This window comes from Conger conger, chromosome 17 (assembly GCF_963514075.1).
Source record: "Conger conger chromosome 17, fConCon1.1, whole genome shotgun sequence".
NCBI lineage: Eukaryota > Metazoa > Chordata > Actinopteri > Anguilliformes > Congridae > Conger > Conger conger.
Window position 1 is genome coordinate 7,639,671 of NC_083776.1, and position 19,072 is coordinate 7,658,742.

Below are 19,072 nucleotides of genomic sequence, written 5' to 3' on the forward strand. Positions count from 1 at the left end.
CACCGTGTGGTCATAAAATGTTTTTTGTTTTTTTGGCAGGGATATCTTCAAATCGTAAAAACCCAGGGTGCGTTTTCAGTTTTTCAAACTTGTGCAAAAATGAATCTCTTTACTTAAGATTGTATATACGGGGTTTCCAAAGCCTACACGGACTTCCAACCAATTTAAATATGACCACATACATCTACAGTCACCGGGTTACAGGAGTGGTGCAAGATCACCATTTCATGATTCTTCCGAATGACAGTACATTTTCATTCTAATCAATCAGTAGTTTGGCCACCAGCAAAGTGGCTTTTTGCCAGATCACACCAGTAAGTGGTTCCCAACCCAAGTGGATCTTATGTTTTTGTGGATTATAAGAATGAATAAGAAAATACAACTTTGAATGATAAATTGAGACAAAGACGCAACCACTTTTCCAGGAATATCTTTAATCAATGTAGTAATGCATGGTTTTACAGCAAGCTTTTACCTCTAAATGCCATTTTAAGCATGTATTTTTCTCGACAGGCGTAAAGCGTGGGTTTCCTTTCTTCATCCCTTCCTCCCTATTTTACAGCTTTAATAGAAAACATTTCAGTTTATGCAGGATCACATCACAGGTGAACCTCAGCACCCAACTTCTCAAACCCTTCATTCATACAAAAAAAACAAGATTAGTCAGGACATTGCATTCTCTTTTTTTTGTAAAATAAATGGTGTACAAAGCACTTTAACATTTTTTCTTTTCTTTTTTTCTTTTTTTTTTTTACAAAAACAATGTTTAATACAGTCACCCACTGCTTCATTCAGACACTTCAAGACATAAAAAAAGTAAATCCAGCACAGGTGGATTGTGGGAGCAGCTTGTGGCCGTAGTTAGATATGGCAGTTTGTTGGGCTGACGGGGGGCCGTGGGCCAGAGAGAGGTGTGGAGAACGGAGGGAAGGGTTCTGGGGTTCTAGCGTTCTGTGGTTCCGTGGTTCTTCAGCTGGTCTGAGCTGTGCTCCTCTCTCCCGGCCACAAAATCACATGACCTGGGGTTAAAGTCACGGTCCTAGAGACTCGGTAGTCCTGCCAGCCGCGGGCCCAAGCCTCGCTCCACGGCGAGGGGCACAGGGGCGCGGGGGCCTCTCAGAGCAGGCAGGAGGGCTTCCACAGTGAAATATCGACTCCCGAGACGTCCCGTCTCTGAAACCGTAACGACTCGGCTCCTGCTTGGCGGCGGACCCAAAACGTTCTGCCCAGGAACCAGCTCCAGACCTGCGTGTCCTGACCGATCATCTCTCCGCGCGGTCCGGTTCTGACCGCACTCCTTCTCTCCTCCAATCTGTCCTCCCTCATCCTTTCTTTTTTTGCACATGCTTTCAAAGTACAGCAATTTTTTTTTTCTTTCTTTTTTTACAGATCAGAAATTTTTGAGCAGAACTGCACTATTTAAGATAAATATCACAGTACTGTTGTAGTTACTGGTCCCATAGCAACAGTTGGGTAGTAGTTATATATATCATAATTAAAAAAGCACAAAGATTCTGGATATCAATGTTATATATGCATATATGAGGATGGCTGCATTATATACAAACGTATTTACACCGGGGTGGGGTGTGGTGGTGGTGGGGGGGGGGGTGAGTATGTTACATACGTACAGATCTGCCACTCACTGTCCTGGTGGCAGAACCGGGGGGGGAGGGGGGGGGATTCAGCCAAGACACACCACAAATCGCTCTGTTTACATGGGTGTATGCCGGGCAGTTCGGACTGGCTGAGTATTCTGATTGCATGTTGCATCAGAACAAAGTGTGTGTGTGTGTGTGTGTGTGTGTGTGTGTGTGTGTGTGTGTGTGTTCAACGTTGGGCCTGATGCGCTTTAGCACTATGTAGTGTTTCTGTATCCATTCTGCAGTTACACTGTGGGTCTGTAGTGTTTGGACCTTGATCAGAACTAAACCAACTGAACGGTTTCGGACTAAACAGAGGCTATTTTAAGACGACAGCAACGACACGACCTCATGTAAACCCCTCAAACAGAGCGACTCAGTCTTTGTACAAAGTAGTGAGCAGATTATTTTCAACCACACACAGTACTGATACCATGCACATTTTCCATTACCTGCCTCTGTAAAAAATTGTTTTAACATTTGCAGCTTGAACAGCGTACATTTAAAACAGAGCAGAAGCAGAAGGGAAACCCCTGCCCTTTCAGCAGCCAATCAGACAGAGGAGCCGCTGTGATTGAGCGTGAGAGGCAGACGGATGTGATGATTGTAACGGGACTGCGGGGCGATTGTAACGGGGTCATAAACAGCCCAGCCTGATTATCACAGTTTAAACCCCGCTCCAAAAACACAGCCCACAAGGACAGCATTACAGATTGTAACAGCCAATCAGCTTATAGTGTGTAAGTGATGTAACATGTCATGAGGAACACTTCTACTCCTGCAGGACACTTATTCACACAAAAACAACACAAAAACTTAAAAACAACACAAAAACATAAAAACATCAAACACGTGTTCCATCGAACAGCAGGCTTAGCCTGGGGCTCCCCACTCTGATCCCCGTTCAGACACGATCCAGATAAACTCACTCACTCACTCACTCACTCACTCACTCACTCACTCACTCACTCACTCACTCACTCACTCACTCACTCACTCACTCACTCACTCACTCACTCACTCACTCACTCACTCACTCACTCACTCACTCACTCACGTGCACACACACACACACACACGCACGTAACTGCACACAAAAGCGTGCACACACGCATAACTACACACACACACACACACTCCGCGCATGAAATTAATTTGCTCGTAGCAGGAATCCTCCCAGAGTCCCGTTTCATCCAATCACACGGAGCGACACGCCCACAGGTCAGCTGATTCCCTGCTGCATTCGGCCCCTCGGACTCTGATCAGACCGGAGAGAGAGAGCAGGGGCCCCTGGGGGCCCGGGGCGGCGGGCGAGGGGGGGCTAACACACGGGCGCAGGGACAGGAGATTGTTATATTGTAAGTGCACCGCTTACAATATCAAAAACAAGAACAAAAAATATATATATATAGAAAACACATTTAAATCATTTTTTTAAAAGCACCTCAAAGCTAAAGCCTATTGCACATTTCAAAATATTATAGAAAATATGGGACACAGATATAACACAAATACATAAACATGTGAACCTAATTTTGCATAAAATAAAATAAAAAAGTGAAACAATGTCATTGCAGTCAACCCTGTCTTAAAGACCACAGCTTCTCAACTACAGACCATATTACATATGGACATATGCACAGATTCACATAGGTCTATATGAGCAGTCTACTCTGATTGTAAAATCAACACATTGTCATGTTTTTCCCTCTTCTAATTTTTAAGACCACTTTTCTTTTTTATGTGGTCGCAGACGGACTTAACTGTGCGATTAAGATTACTGATTTAAAAGTGCAACAATAAAACAAGAAACGTCTGAAACAGACGCGCGTACACAGGTACATGTGTAACTTAACTAAAAAGGAGGAGCAACAAAAAAACTAAAAAACAAAGGTGAAGTATTTTGAGCCAATGGCGCTGCATAGCGGGGTTGGTTTAAAGCGATCTCCACGAGAGGAGACCTACCAAAGTAAGCGCTTGGGAGTCTTAAGTCCTTTTCCATAAACCTTTCTTTCTTTCTTTTTTTAATTTTTTTTTTAAACTAAATTTCAATCATATGTTGGAAAAAGACATTGAGAAATAAAATGCTGTCATACACTCCAACACACTGGACCCCGGGTCCGCCCCGGGCCTCTGGAGGGGAGAGGGGAGAGGGGAGGGGAGACAGGGGAGAGGCGAGAGGTGAGAGGCGAGAGGTGAGAGTTCACAGGCAGGTCATGCCGGGGGGGTCAGAGGGCAGGGTGGCGGTGGCGGTGCCCCCCCCCACCAGGAACACGGCGGTGCTGGATTTGGAGCGGCTGGCCCCGGCCTGGGGGGGGGGCCCGCGGGGGGCGTGGCCGTTGTTGTTGACCTCGCCCGCCAGCGTTTCCGTGGAGACCACCCAGGTGGAGGGCCGCCACCGCTTCAGGGAGTACGGCGTCTTCACGCGCTTCTTGATCTTCTCGCCGGACCCCGGCTTCCCGTCCCGCAGCGCCCCCTCTCCTGGAACGGCAAGAGCACGGTCACTTCCCGCTGAGCCTCGACCGGGAGCCGCCACACACAACTCCGTGTGCTCCAGGACTAAGGTGCATTTACGTCTGTGAAACTGGGCTAAAATCTCTTCCCCCTTACTTCGTTCAAACCCTGCAATTTACACAGACTTTAAGTGAATGAATGTGTGACTCACTACACTGCCCTCTGGTGGTTGGGGCTGTGTAATGGCAGGAATCTGCTGTTGAAGAGCGAGGATCTCTGCTAGCTGACACCTGGATGAGAATTGGGACGGTGAAATAAAATGGCTGACCCGAGCATTGAGGTCAGCAGGGGCAGGGCTGCGCTGAGCGCACTCTGGGGGGGGGTCAGACCGGGACAGGATGCCCCGGCCCCCCCCCCCCACCCCTCTAAACAGCACATTCCCCCAGACTGCTGCGTCTGCCTGAACTTTACACTGCAAACACCCTGTCTGCAGCGAGAGAAATCAAACACACGCCTGCATTGTTCTCCTCCGTCTCTGCTGCCCCATCTCCTCATCAGCCCCGGTTTCATCGCCGGAATGTTCTCCCGATTCTTATCGGCCCTCTGGAATGTCCTTCCCTCTGGAGGGCGAGCGCTCGCAGCTCTAAGAACAATACCGCACAGCCCAACTGTCCCAGACTGAGCCTCTCGCACGGCTCTGTGTCCCCATCAGGGAAGTGTTTACACACACTGCCTCACCCTGGCCTGCACTGCCCCTGTAACGGCTGTAACAACCTGTAACACCTGTAGCACCTGTAACACCTTCAACAACCTGCAACACCTTCAACACCTTCAACAACCTGTAACACCTTCAACAACCTGTAACACCTTCAACAACCTGGAACACCTTCTACAACCTGGAACACCTTCTACAACCTGTAACACCTTCTACAACCTGCAACACCTTCTACAACCTGGAACACCTTCTACAACCTGTAACACCTTCTACAACCTGCAACACCTTCTACAACCTGCAACACCTTCAACAACCTGTAACACCTTCAACAACCTGTAACACCTTCAACAACCTGGAACACCTTCAACAACCTGGAACACCTTCAACAACCTGCAACACCTTCAACAACCTGTAACACCTTCAACAACCTGTAACACCTTCAACAACCTGTAACACCTTCAACAACCTGGAACAACCTGCAACACCTTCAACAACCTGTAACACCTTCAACAACCTGGAACAACCTGCAACACCTTCAACAACCTGGAACAACCTGCAACACCTTCAACAACCTGGAACAACCTGTAACACCTTCAACAACCTGTAACACCTTCAACAACCTGCAACACCTTCAACAACCTGCAACACCTTCAACAACCTGGAACAACCTGCAACACCTTCAACAACCTGGAACAACCTGCAACGCCTTCAACAACCTGCAACACCTTCAACAACTTGTAACACCTTCAACAAACTGGAACAACCTGCAACATCTGGAACAACCTGCAACACCTTCAACAACCTGCAACACCTTCAACACCTTCAACAACCTGCAGCACCTTCAACAACCTGCAACACCTTCAACAACCTGGAACAACCTGTAACACCTGTAACAACCTGGAACAACCTGGAACAACCTGGAACACCTGCACTGCACCTGCAACACCTTCAACAACCTGCAACACCTGTAACACCTGTAACACCTGTTACGCTAGCACTCGAGGATCACCTCCAGACCGCTACTCTAGCACCCAACGGGCGCCAAGACAGCAGCCTGCTGCTTTAACTGGTAACCATGGCAGCAGGAAACGTGCGCTGCACTTGGCTTTGCAAAACAACAGAGTGTTGCCGGGGTGATGCCAGCCAGCCAGCAAAAACAACAGAAAAAACATCAGGGCTCAGCCAATCCCATCCTCTACTCCCACACATGTACAATGTGTGCCATCCGCACCAGTCCAGCGTGCTATCGAGGCCGATCTGACAGGTAAAGTTGGTGTTCACAAAACTCACACACAACGGACTCCTCTATTGATGACAGCACACACACTCTACAGCACGCTGGGTTACAGACACACAGTACCGACTCTCTACAGCAGGCTGGGTTACAGACACACAGTACCGACTCTCTACAGCAGGCTGGGTTACAGACACACAGTACCGACTCTCTACAGCACGCTGGGTTACAGACACACAGTACCGACTCTCTACAGCAGGCTGGGTTACAGACACACAGTACCGACTCTCTACAGCAGGCTGGGTTACAGACACACAGTACCGACTCTCCACAGCACGCTGGGTTACAGACACACAGTACACTCTCTCTACAGCACGCTGGGTTACAGATACACAGTACACACTCTCTACAGCACGCTGGGTTACAGACAGACAGTATACTCTCTCTACAGCACGCTGGGTTACAGACAGACACACAGTACACACTCTCTACAGCAGGCTGGGTTACAGACAGACACAGTACACACTCTCTACAGCAGGCTGGGTTACAGACAGACACACAATACACACTCTCTACAGCAGGCTGGGTTACAGACAGACACACAGTACACACTCTCTACAGCACGCTGGGTTACAGACACACAGTACACACTCTTTACAGCAGGCTGGGTTACAGACACACAGTACACACTCTCTACAGCAGGCTGGGTTACAGACAGACACACAGGCTTGGGCATGTAATTTGTAAGTCCAGCAACACACTGGAAGAACTTGCTTCCAGCCGCACCCTCCGGCACCCTCACTCCTCAAAGGCAGTGGGGCTTAATGGAGAACCAGTGTACACAACATCAAGCAATGCCATAGCGTAGTGGTTAAGGTACACTACAGGGACCTATGAAGTTGGTGGTTCAATCCCCGGTGTAGCCAGGATAAGATCCGCACAGCTGTTAGGCCCTTGCGCAAGGCCCGTAACCCTGCATTGCTACGTGTGAATCAACGCTTTGGATAAAAGTGTCATGGACATGGACTAGAAATTAAGTAATGTAATGAGAGAGAGTAGAGAGAAAGAGACGGGGGGGGGAGCAGCAGATTGGTCAGGGTTAGCGGGAGCAGCAGATTGGTCAGGGTTAGAGGGAGCAGCAGCAGAGTGGTGGAGGTCAGGGTTAGAGGGAGCAGCAGCAGAGTGGTGGAGGTCAGGGTTAGAGGGAGCAGGAGAGTGGTGGGGGTCAGGGTTAGACGGAGCAGCTCACCCATCAGAGTGGTGGAGGTCAGGTCGAGGGAGGTGGGTCGTTCGGCCCTCCGGGGTTTCGGGGGTCTGAGCGGGGGGGCCTGCTCCTGGGGCTGGGGGGGCGGGGGGTCGGGTGCGGGGGCCGGGGGGGGCGCGGGCCCCTCGGCGGCGGGGGGGGCGGCGCCGGCCGTGGCCCCGGCCGCGGCCCCCGCGGGGTTGCCATTGCTGTTGTTGTTGTTGTTGGCGTTGGAGCGGCCGGCGTGGTGGGCGGCCGGCTCCCGCCGCAGGAGGGGCTCGTGCTCGTCGGGGCTGGAGTTGATGTTGATGCGGCTGTCCTCCCCGCTCAGCTGCGTCTGCAGGAGGGGCGCGGCCCCGCCCTCCGCCTGGGGGCCCGCCGGGTTGGTGTTCCCGTACTGCGCCCCGCCCCGCCCGCCCACCCCGTTGTTGGTCACGGTCACCAGGTGAGGCTCGGCGGGCGGGACGGTGTTCATCTTGGCCACGCCCGTCTCCACCTGCTTCAGGTTGGACTTGCCGTGTTTCCCGAACTTGAGGCGGGACGCCTCCTTGCCCGAGGCTTTGGTGTTCAGGGGCAGGCTGGTGGGCCTCTTGGGCAGGTTCTGCTGCTTGGGCAGGGCGAACACGGCCCCCGGCGCCTCCCCCGCCCCGAACTCGGGCTGGCCGGCCGCGCCCGCCCCGGACACCTCCGCGGCCAGTTTGATGAGGGGGTACAGCAGGCTGGAGCTCCCGGAGCTCAGGGGGTCGGGGGCGCTGAACTGCTTCTGCGAGTGCTCCATCAGGTTCTCATCGGAGCTCTCCTTCAGGTTCTTGTCCACCTCCCTGGGGTCCAGCTTGGTGGTCTCCAGGTCCTCCTCGGTGAGCTGCAGGCAGACGGGCACGGGGACGCCGCCCAGGGCGTCCTCGGGGTACCCCGACTCTGAGATGGTGGTCATGACGGTGCTGGGCGTGAGGCCGGTGGTCAGGCTGGCCCCGCTGGTCTCCGGGCTGGGCAGCCGGGCCTGGGCCTGGGCCTGCTGCCGCTCGTAGTTGATGGAGTTTCGGTTCTTCTCCCCTCCGGCCCCCGAGGTGCCCCCCCCGCCCACGCTGCCCCCGCCGGAGCTGACCCCCAGGGCGGAGAGGTCCCCCGGGAGGTTCTTCACCACGCCCTCGTGATCCTCGATGTAGGAGGAGGAGGAGAAGTCGGGATACGGCCCCATTTTGGGCACACGCCGGTTGTGGGACAAGTTCCTGCAGGGGGAGAGAGAGAGGGACAGGGTCAGTGTGGTCAGGAGGAGGGCAGGCCCTGCGCTGATTGGTAGGGAGAAGGGCAGGCCCTGCGCTGATTGGCCGGGAGGAGGGCAGGCCCTGCTCTGATTGGCCGAGAGGAGGGCAGGCCCTGCGCTGATTGGCCGGGAGGAGGGCAGGCCCTGCTCTGATTGGCCGGGAGGAGGGCAGGCCCTGCGCTGATTGGCCGGGAGGAGGGCAGGCCCTGCGCTGATTGGCCGGGAGGAGGGCAGGCCCTGCGCTGATAGGTCAGGAGGCGAGCGGGCCCTCTCTTGATTGGCCAGGCGCACACACACCTCTCGTTCTGTAGCACGGTGCTCATGGGGTTGACGGTCGGGCTGACGGACTTGTTCCGGTCCCAGATCAGCAGCAGCTCCGCCATGCGCTCCTCGGCACACTGAGCCGTCAGCCGGGCCTCCGCATCCTGATCCCAGCAGTCCTCCATCGTCTCCTTCAGAGAGCGCACGGCCTGGGGGGGAGAGAGAGAGAGGGAGGGAGGGAGAGAGAGGGAGAGAGGGAGAGAGAGAGAGAGGGAGGGAGGGAAAGAGAGTTGATGACTACTACTCGTGTTGCTGAAGGAGGACAGTAAAGTGGGGGGTTAGGGGTTGAAGTCGGGGATAGGGGTCAGGGTTGGGGGTTGGGGTTAGGGGTTGAGGTTAGGAGTTAGGGGTCAGGGTTAGGGGTTAGGGGTTGAGGTTAGGAGTTAGGGTTCAGGGTTAGGGGTTAGGGGTTAGGGGTCATGCTTGGGGGTTGGGGTTGAGGGTTGGTATTAGGGTTGGGCTCCTCACCAGGCTGTTCTCCTTCCAGGCCTCGGGGAATTTGGGGCGCTGCTTCTCACGGGACACCAGCACCTGCATGTCCTCGAAGGAGGGGTGGTTCCCCGCCTCCGCCTGAAACGCCATCTGGTACTCCGGGACGGCCTCCCCTGCCGAGACAACCGCCCCGCGTCAGAACACACACCAGACCCGAGACAACCGCCCCGCCCCGCGTCAGAACACACACCAGACCCGAGACAACCGCCCTGCCCCGCGTCAGAACACACACCAGACCCGTGACAACCGCCCCGCCCCGTGTCAGAACACACACCAGACCCGAGACAACCGCCCCGCCCCGCGTCAGAACACACACCAGACCCGAGACAACCGCCCCACCCCGCCCCGCGTCAGAACACACACCAGACCCGAGACAACCGCCCCGCCCCGCGTCAGAACACACACCAGGCCCGAGACAACCGCCCCGCCCCGCGTCAGAACACACACCAGACCCGAGACAACTGCCCCGCTACGCGTCAGAACACAGGCCAGACCCGAGACAACCGCCCCGCTACGCGTCAGAACACAGGCCAGTATATAGTCCTGCCACAAAGTGCTGCTGCAACTCACAACATGCAACAGATGTGGTCGCAGGGACATCAGGTTCATACTCTGGGCGACTGGAGTGCGTTTATACTTTTTGCTCCGTCAGGCGACAGTGATGTTCATGAATGTTCTGCCATTTCATTCGAGCTCTGTCGCTGAACTATGAGCCTTTAAATATCAAATGACTAGTTTCCATAACAACCAATTTTGTGCTGGATGAGATGAATCTTCATGTCCAACTGGAGTAGAAATGAAATGTACTGCTTTATACCTCTGACTGTGGCAGCTTTCTAAAACAGACAGACAGACGGACAGGCAGACACAGACACAGGCAGGCACGGACACAGGCGGAAACAGACGGACAGACAGATACAGAGACACAGACACACACACACACACATAGATGGACAGACGGACGCAGACACACAGACGGATACAGAGACAGATGGACAGACAGACACAGGCTGATGGACAGACAGACACAGACGGACAGACACACAGACGGACAGACAGACACAGACGGACAGACAGACACAGATGGACACAGACACACAGACAGATACAGAGACAGACGGACAGACAGACAGACACAGGCGGACAGACACACAGATGGACAGACGGACACAAACACACAGACGGGCAGACGGATACAGAGACAGACGGACAGATACAGACAGGCTGACGGACAGACAGACACAGACGGACAGACACACAGACACACAGACGGACCTGGGAAGAGGTCGGAGCAGCGCATGAAGATCTCCCAGTAGATGAGTCCGACGGCGTACATGTCCACCTGCTTGAGCGCGGACTCACAGTCCCGCAGGTTCACCGCGCCCTCCAGCACCTCCGGCGCCATGTAGCGGATCGTCCCCACCTGCAGGGGCGAGGGGGGGTGAGAGTGAGCACCACACACTGCCCGGTGCCCCCCAGACCACAGAGCTGCTTCTGCGGCTCAGACCACAGTGCTGCACAGGCACTGCACCGGCTTCAGCTGGTCAGGTCTAACAGGGTGTGTGTGTGTAGCTGCTTCAGCTGGTCAGGTCTGACAGAGTGTGTGTGTGTAGCTGCTTTAGCTGGTCAGGTCTAACAGGGTGTGTGTGTGTAGCTGCTTCAGCTGGTCAGGTCTGACAGAGTGTGTGTGTGTAGCTGCTTTAGCTGGTCAGGTCTAACAGGGTGTGTGTGTGTAGCTGCTTCAGCTGGTCAGGTCTGACAGAGTGTGTGTGTGTAGCTGCTTCAGCTGGTCAGGTCTAACAGAGTGTGTGTGTAGCTGCTTCAGCTGGTCAGGTCTAACAGAGTGTGTGTGTAGCTGCTTCAGCTGGTCAGGTCTGACAGAGTGTGTGTGTGTAGCTGCTTCAGCTGGTCAGGTCTGACAGTGTGTGTGTGTAGCTGCTTTAGCTGGTCAGGTCTAACAGAGTGTGTGTGTAGCTGCTTTAGCTGGTCAGGTCTGACAGAGTGTGTGTGTGTAGCTGCTTCAGCTGGTCAGGTCTAACAGACTGTGTGTGTGTAGCTGCTTCAGCTGGTCAGGTCTAACAGAGTGTGTGTGTGTAGCTGCTTCAGCTGGTCAGGTCTGACAGAGTGTGTGTGTGTAGCTGCTTCAGCTGGTCAGGTCTAACAGAGTGTGTGTGTGTAGCTGCTTCAGCTGGTCAGGTCTAACAGAGTGTGTGTGTAGCTGCTTCAGCTGGTCAGGTCTAACAGAGTGTGTGTGTGTAGCTGCTTTAGCTGGTCAGGTCTAACAGAGTGTGTGTGTGTAGCTGCTTCAGCTGGTCAGGTCTAACAGAGTGTGTGTGTGTAGCTGCTTTAGCTGGTCAGGTCTAACAGAGTGTGTGTGTAGCTGCTTCAGCTGGTCAGGTCTAACAGTGTGTGTGTGTGTGTAGCTGCGTCTGCTGTAACAGCAGAGAACAGACTAAGTAGCTGAGGGGGCAAGGTCAGGGGGCCGAGTAAGTGTGGGTGCGGCTTGGAGGCGGGGCCCGGGTGCTGAGTGACAGCGGGGGGGGTGTGGGAGTGATGGTGTGGGTGGGGCTTGGAGGCGGGGCCCGGGTGCTGAGTGACAGCGGGGGGGGGCGTGTCCTCACCTCGCTGATGGCGGCGTTCTCCTCCTCCCCCGGGCGCACGAGCCGGTTGCCGGTCAGCTTCATGGACAGGCCAAAGTCGCTGATCACACACGTGCCGTCGTTCTTCACCAGAACGTTCCGGCTGTTCAGGTCCCGATGCGACACGGCCGGCTTGTACACGTCTGGAGGGAGGAGCGTCCGTTACACACACGTTACACACGCAACACACACATTACACACACGTTACACACATGACACACACGCAACACACACGAAACACACACATTACCCACACGTTACAGACGCAACACACACGCGACACGTTATACACACAACACACACACGCAACACACACATTACACACGCAACACACACGCAACACACGCGACACGTTATACACACAACACACACGTCACACACACATTTTACACACGTTACACACACGTTACACACACATTACACACACGTTACACACGCAACGCACATTACACACGTTACACACACGACATGTTACACACACACATTACACACACGTTACACACGCGACACGTTATACACGCAACACGCCTGACATGCGAGACACCCAGCCTCACGCAACAGGAGCGTTAACTCCCAACTCCGCACACACTGCCTGGAGAGAACGCCGACCAGAGAAAACACTATTTTCACACAAAACCTGCTCAAATCCACAGCCGGTCAGAACAGATCCAGATAATTTACCGCTAGAGCTCACTATGGGATATTTACACATTTCAAACTAATGTATTAACAGTTATCTTGGTTTTGCTAACTCATGGAGCATTGAACATAATTATAGGACAGCTGAAGTCTGGAACTGTAACTGTAAGATTATATAGAGGCATTTCATTGCATCCCCTGTATTACTCCACAGGGTGTGGAACATTAACAGAAGCGCCCGTACTATACAAGCGCTATATTCCACACCAGACCAGCACTTCACTGGATGGTCATCCTGGCCCCCGGTGGCTATCTGTACGCATTAACGGCCTCATGGAAGTGTCCGATTGGCTCACTAATGAAGCCAGTCAGCCTGTCTCCAGTGCACGAGTTGGTTACCGTGGCGACGGGTTCACGGCCACACCGCAGGCCATGTGACACGCACTCTGACGCTCCCTCGCTAACGGCACTGGGTGAAATCAGATTTGATTGACGGATGGTCTCCTCGGGAACAGAGAGCAGTCATTAGCCCAGGCCATCTGCATCATTGATATTGAGTTAGGCCCGACTTCCTGCCCACACCCCTCCCATTTCCTGTCCCTGAGCGCAAACACACGGCAGCACTCAGACAGCTGGGCTCTCAGGCCAGGCGCAGAGGCGAGCTCTGGCCAGCAGAGGGCACTGAGAGAGAACAGGGAGACAGAACTCTCTCTCTCGCTCTCTCTCTCTCTCTCAGAGAGAAGGTTCCGGGCGAGGTTCACGCAGAGCGGGTTGGGCGGTAATGGGACGCAGCGTTGCCGTGGCGGACAGGAGGAGGGTCCCGGGGGGGGGGGGGGATGGTGCTGATGAAATCCAGCGGTAACTCACTCGCCGACGTGTCATTAAAAATGAATCCTGCCGCCTCTCACGCGTCTCTGAACACGCCGGCCCCGAGGAGCAGGGGCTGGAGCCGCCATCCCGGCTCCTTCGGCTGCCTCCGGCTCCAGTCCTTTCTGCACCGGAGCGGGCCGAACGAGGCCCGGCTCCCTGCGGGGGACGGGCGGCCATTTCATTTTGTGGAGCAAGGCTCTGTCTCTGCAGTGGCAGCAGGGAGGTCACCATCGCAGGAGCCCCGCCTGGCCACGCCTCCTCCCCCCTCCCCCCTCCCCCGAGGACCTCCCTCTGCTGCCAGTCTCAGTCTGGTTACCCAGAATTCCCCTCCCCACGCTCCGCCCAGAGCTCCACACAGCACAGGCCGGTCAGCTCCGCAGCATCAGACGCTTCCCTGAGAGCCCTAACCCTGCCGCTGCACTGCGGGTTCTGTGCAGGCTGGGGTTCAGACCCAGAGCGAGCGGCTGGGGTTTAGACCCGGAGGCTGGGGTTTAGACCCGGAGGCTGGGGTTTAGACCCAGAGTGAGGGGCTGGGGTTTAGACCCGGAGGCTGGGGTTTAGACCCGGAGGCTGGGGTTTAGACCCGGAGGCTGGGGTTTAGACCCAGAGTGAGGGGCTGGGGTTTAGACCCGGAGGCTGGGGTTTAGACCCGGAGGCTGGGGTTTAGACCCAGAGTGAGGGGCTGGGGTTTAGACCCAGAGCGAGCGGCTGGGGTTTAGACCCGGAGGCTGGGGTTTAGACCCAGAGTGAGGGGCTGGGGTTTAGACCCAGAGCGAGCGGCTGGGGTTTAGACCCGGAGGCTGGGGTTTAGACCCGGAGCTAGGGGCTGGGGTTTAGACCCGGAGGCTGGGGTTTAGACCCGGAGCTAGGGGCTGGGGTTTAGACCCGGAGGCTGGGGTTTAGACCCGGAGCGAGCGGCTGGGGTTTAGACCCGGAGCGAGCGGCTGGGGTTAAGACCCGGAGCGAGCGGCTGGGGTTTAGACCCGGAGGCTGGGGTTTAGACCCGGAGGCTGGGGTTTAGACCCGGAGCGAGCGGCTGGGGTTTAGACCCGGAGCGAGCGGCTGGGGTTTAGACCCGGAGGCTGGGGTTTAGACCCGGAGCTAGGGGCTGGGGTTTAGACCCGGAGGCTGGGGTTTAGACCCGGAGCGAGCGGCTGAGGTTTAGACCCGGAGCGAGCGGCTGGGGTTTAGACCCGGAGCGAGCTGTGTACTGTGGGTCTGTCATTTCTCAGCATGCTGCTACCTTCCACTGCTCTTTACACCAGTATACAGTAAAGTCTTCTGTAGTTCACATGGTTTTTTTGTGTGTGTCCAGGCTTGTATGTGTGTGTTTTCAGCTGTGTGCACAAGTGCGTGAGTCACTGTATGTAAAGGTGTGTGTGTGTGTGTGTGTGTGTAAAGGTGTGTGTGGGTGAGTGTATGTATGAAGGTGTGTGTGTGTGTGTGTGTGTGTGTGTGTGTGTATGTATGTATAAAGGTGTGTGTGTGTGTAAGTGTGTGAGTGTGTGTGTGTATGTACAAAGGTGAGTGTGTGTGTATGAGTGTGTGTATGCGTATGTATAAAGGTGTGTGTGTGAGTGTGAGTGTGTGTGTGTGTGTATAAAGGCGTGTGTGAGTGTGTGTGTGTGTGCTCGGATTCTGACCTCCTCTCAGTAGCTCGGTGTGCAGGTACGCCAGCCCCCTGGTGACAGAGTGGGCCAGCCGACAGCAGCTCGCCCAATCACCCGTCTGCATGCTCAGGTACCGACACAGAGAACCCTGAGAGAGAGAGGGAGAGGGAACATCATGACTCCACATTAAGCGCTAACGCAATAACACGCCCACCTGTCCCGCACTGCCATGGTAACGGCCGCCATGTTGTGATGGAGGGAGAGGAACACAGATGAACTGCTCCAGCCCAGGGGCGGCGGAGTGTTCTACTGCAGGTTCCTCAATCACACTGCGCTCAAACAGCCCTTCTGCTGGGCACATCACAGGCAGTCAGGCGGTCAGACGGTCAGCCGGTCAGACGGTCAGCCGGTCAGCCAGTCAGCCGGTCAGACGGTCAGACGGTCAGACGGTCAGACGGTCAGACGGTCAGACAGTCAGCCGGTCAGGCGGTCAGACAGTCAGACAGTCAGCCAGTCAGATGGTCAGACTGTCAGCCGTTCAGACAGTCAGGCGGTCAGACGGTCAGCCGGTCAGACGGTCAGGCGGTCAGGCGGTCAGACGGTCAGCCAGACAGCCAGCGATGTGGGTAGTACTCCTCCTCCTCAGACACGTACGTGCGGGTAGTACTCCATGACGAGGAGGTACTCCATGCGGCCGTCGGCGGTGATGCGCTCGTCCCCCACAATGAAGCGTGCGATGTTGTCGTGCTCCAGCAGGGGGAGCCGGTAGATGGCGCGCTCGTTGGCGAAGTTTTGGCGGTTGGCGTAGGTGAACACCTTCACCGCCACGGGCCGCTCATCCAGAGAACCCTTATAGACCGAGCCATAACGCCCGCGGCCAATCAGCTGGGAGAGAGGGAGAGAGAGGCGGGGCTTAGATACAGTAGGAACCACGTCCACAGTCATGGAGACCAAACAGATAACTACCAGAGACAGAGAGACAGAGAGGCAGAGAGGCAGAGAGACAGAGAGACAGAGAGACAGAGAGACAGAGAGACAGAGGCAGAGGCAGAGGCAGAGGCAGAGGCAGAGGCAGAGAGACAGAGAGACAGAGAGACAGAGACTCACCTCCAGCAGTTTGAGGCTGTCCAGATCCAGGGACGGCTCAGAGGCAGCTGCTTCCATCATGTCCATGTTGTGTAGACCCTGCTTACGGTCTCCTGTGTACACACACACACACACACACACACGTAAATACACATATACACACAGAGAAAGCAGTGTTATGGGTCCAAGGTGTGGGCCCTTGTGACGCTCCATGGTAACGCTGTAACGCTCCACGGTAACGCTCCACGGTAACGCTCCACGGTAACCCACCTGTCAGCACGCGGTAACCGAAGAAGAGTGCGACGATGACGATGGCCACGATGGAGACGGACGCCAAGGCGATTATGATGGTCTCCTCCCTATACAGCGGCCTGGGGACTACAGAGAGGAACAGTGTCAGAACCAGCCATGACCCAGCACCTCTGACCCAGCACACCTGACCCAACACCTGACCCAGCACCTCTGCCCAGCACTTCTGACCCAACACCTGACCCAACACCACGGACCCAGCACCTCTGACCCAACGCCGCTGACCCAGCACCTCTGACCCAGCACCTGTGACCCCCTCCAGTGCACTCTCTGTATTTACTTGGTGTTGGTGTTGGTGGTGGTGGTGTGGTGGTGTTGGGGTGGTGGTGGTGTTGGTGTTGGGGTGACGTTGGTGGTGGTGTTGGCGTTGGTGTTGTGTCTCATGTCAATAAAGCTTGGCGTGGCTCCAGGCAGATGGGAGGCAGGGGTCACTCACACAACACACAGATTTCAAAAGACCCCAGCACCAATCGGAATACACACTGCTGCCCACCGTGACCTGGGACGACCTCTGACCTGAACACGGAGTGCGCCGTATGAACCCAGGAGCAAGCAGCCCCAGCAGAACCCCTACAGACCCCTACAGACCCCTCCACACTGCTGTGCGCCGTCAGAGCAAATCGTAGCCACATCATAATTACACTCATCGAGTGAATCGCTCACGGACCGGATCACAGCGGCAATGTCTACAGCCCAGGAGCTTCACTGAGAGCCTCAGAAGAGCCATTTAGTTAATGTTCTGTGTTCAGATCAGAAACATTCCAGGAGTACATGCAATTTATACATTTAGGAGTCTTTAAAAAAAGGACATTACTATGCAGCTAAATCTGCGATCACTGGGAACATGCGCAGAGACAGACAGACACAGACACAGACACAGAGAGAGAGAGAGAGAGGAGAGAGAGAGAGAGAGAGAGAGAGAGAGAGAGAGAGAGAGAGAGAGAGACAGACAGACAGACAGACAGACAGGTCAGACAGACAGACAGACAGAGAGAGACAGAGACACAGACAGAGAGAGAGATAGACAGAGAGAGTGAGAGACAGACAGAGAGAGAGAGAGACACAGAGAGAGAGAGACAGACAGACAGACACAGAGAGAGACAGACACAGAGAGAGAGAGAGAGCGAGAGAGAGAGAGAGAGAGAGCGAGAGAGAGAGAGACACACAGCAGCTGTAGTGTTTACATGTCCTGGAGCCAGAACTATGTCGCCTGGAGGCAGTTTGTCTGCTGCCCCTCCCCCCTCTCTCTCTGCCTCCTCCTCACCCCCCCCCCTCCCCACACTGCTCCCAATACCTCCTCTCGTTCCTCACAATCTGTCCGTTTCTCTGGGTCCTGCTTCATTCCCTCTATTCCCCCCCCCCCCCCCCCACATACACATACACATACACACACACCTCTCCCCCCCTCCACACACACACACACCTCTCTCCCCCCCCCACATACACACACACCTCTCCCCCCCCCCCCACACACACACACCTCTCTCCCTCCCCCCCCACACACACACACACCTCTCTCCCTCCCCCTCACAGGAATTAATCCTCAAATAGTGGCCACCTCCATCTCACCCCTTCCATACTCAAACCCTCTAACTCTAACCCTTCTCCATACGGCCAAAAACCCCTGCATGCCAACACCCTGACATAGTACACAACCACACACTGCTAAGACCTCTCTCTCTCTTGGAAATATTGCCAAAGCACAGACATTAGTGAAAGAACCACATCCTCCTAAAAGCAAAAAACACTTTTTACGCATGTAGCCAAGGGACAAAAAAACACAAGTTTTCAAGGGTACAAGATGGACTCTGCTGTGCCTTCTGCTTCTGTGCAGTGGGTCAGGGTTCAGGGGTCAGGGGTCAGTGTCCCTGCAGTGGCTGACCTCACTGTCACTCTGTTCAGATCCCACTGCCTCTGCACTGCTCAGGAAACTCAGGATTTACAAAAGCGCCTGTGGGAAGATGTTCTCTTCCTGACAGCGCTATATTTGTCGCTTGCTGTGAGAACCTGTCTGTACACCGTCTGTCTGTACACCGTCTGTGCTCCTGTCTGTACACCGTCTGTGTCTGTCCACCGTCTGTACACTGTCTGTGCTCCTGTCTGTACACCGTCTGTGTCTGTACTGCTTTTATTAAAGGGTATTTTTGTACATTTGGTTTCACCAAAGTTAGAGACAAATTACCATAATGTCAAATAAAGTACCCATGTTTTGCATTTGGTTGCATTCTTACCATCTCTCTCTCCCTCACATTCTAACCATCTCTCTTGCTCTTATTCTCCCCTTCTCTTTGTTAAATCTCAGATTCAGAGGAATATTCAAGGTCAACTCACCCCTCATGGTCACCCTGCTCCTACAGTCACCCTCCTGAGACTCCACACACACACACACACACACACACACACACACACACACACACACACACACACACACACACCATACACCATACACATATATACACACACACACACCATACACACACACAAAACACATATACACACACACACACACACACACACATACACATACACATACACATACACATACACACACAA

The 19,072-nt window shown here is 54.5% G+C and overlaps 1 protein-coding gene across 1 annotated transcript in view; it reads right to left on the reverse strand.

Moving 5' to 3' along the window:
- Window positions 1–414: 414 nt before the first annotated feature.
- Window positions 415–19,072, reverse strand: part of LOC133116484 (bone morphogenetic protein receptor type-2-like) — a 40,573-nt gene continuing 21,915 nt past the window's right edge. The window contains exons 4-13 of the mRNA XM_061226094.1: window positions 16,481–16,588; window positions 16,232–16,323; window positions 15,779–16,009; window positions 15,158–15,272; window positions 11,988–12,148; window positions 10,642–10,789; window positions 9,343–9,479; window positions 8,851–9,023; window positions 7,296–8,518; window positions 415–4,124 (exon numbers count right to left, since the gene is read on the reverse strand). Of these exons, the coding sequence (XP_061082078.1) occupies window positions 3,847–4,124; window positions 7,296–8,518; window positions 8,851–9,023; window positions 9,343–9,479; window positions 10,642–10,789; window positions 11,988–12,148; window positions 15,158–15,272; window positions 15,779–16,009; window positions 16,232–16,323; window positions 16,481–16,588 (2,666 nt within the window). The 3' untranslated portion in view covers window positions 415–3,846. The remainder of the gene's footprint in view (window positions 4,125–7,295; window positions 8,519–8,850; window positions 9,024–9,342; window positions 9,480–10,641; window positions 10,790–11,987; window positions 12,149–15,157; window positions 15,273–15,778; window positions 16,010–16,231; window positions 16,324–16,480; window positions 16,589–19,072) is intronic.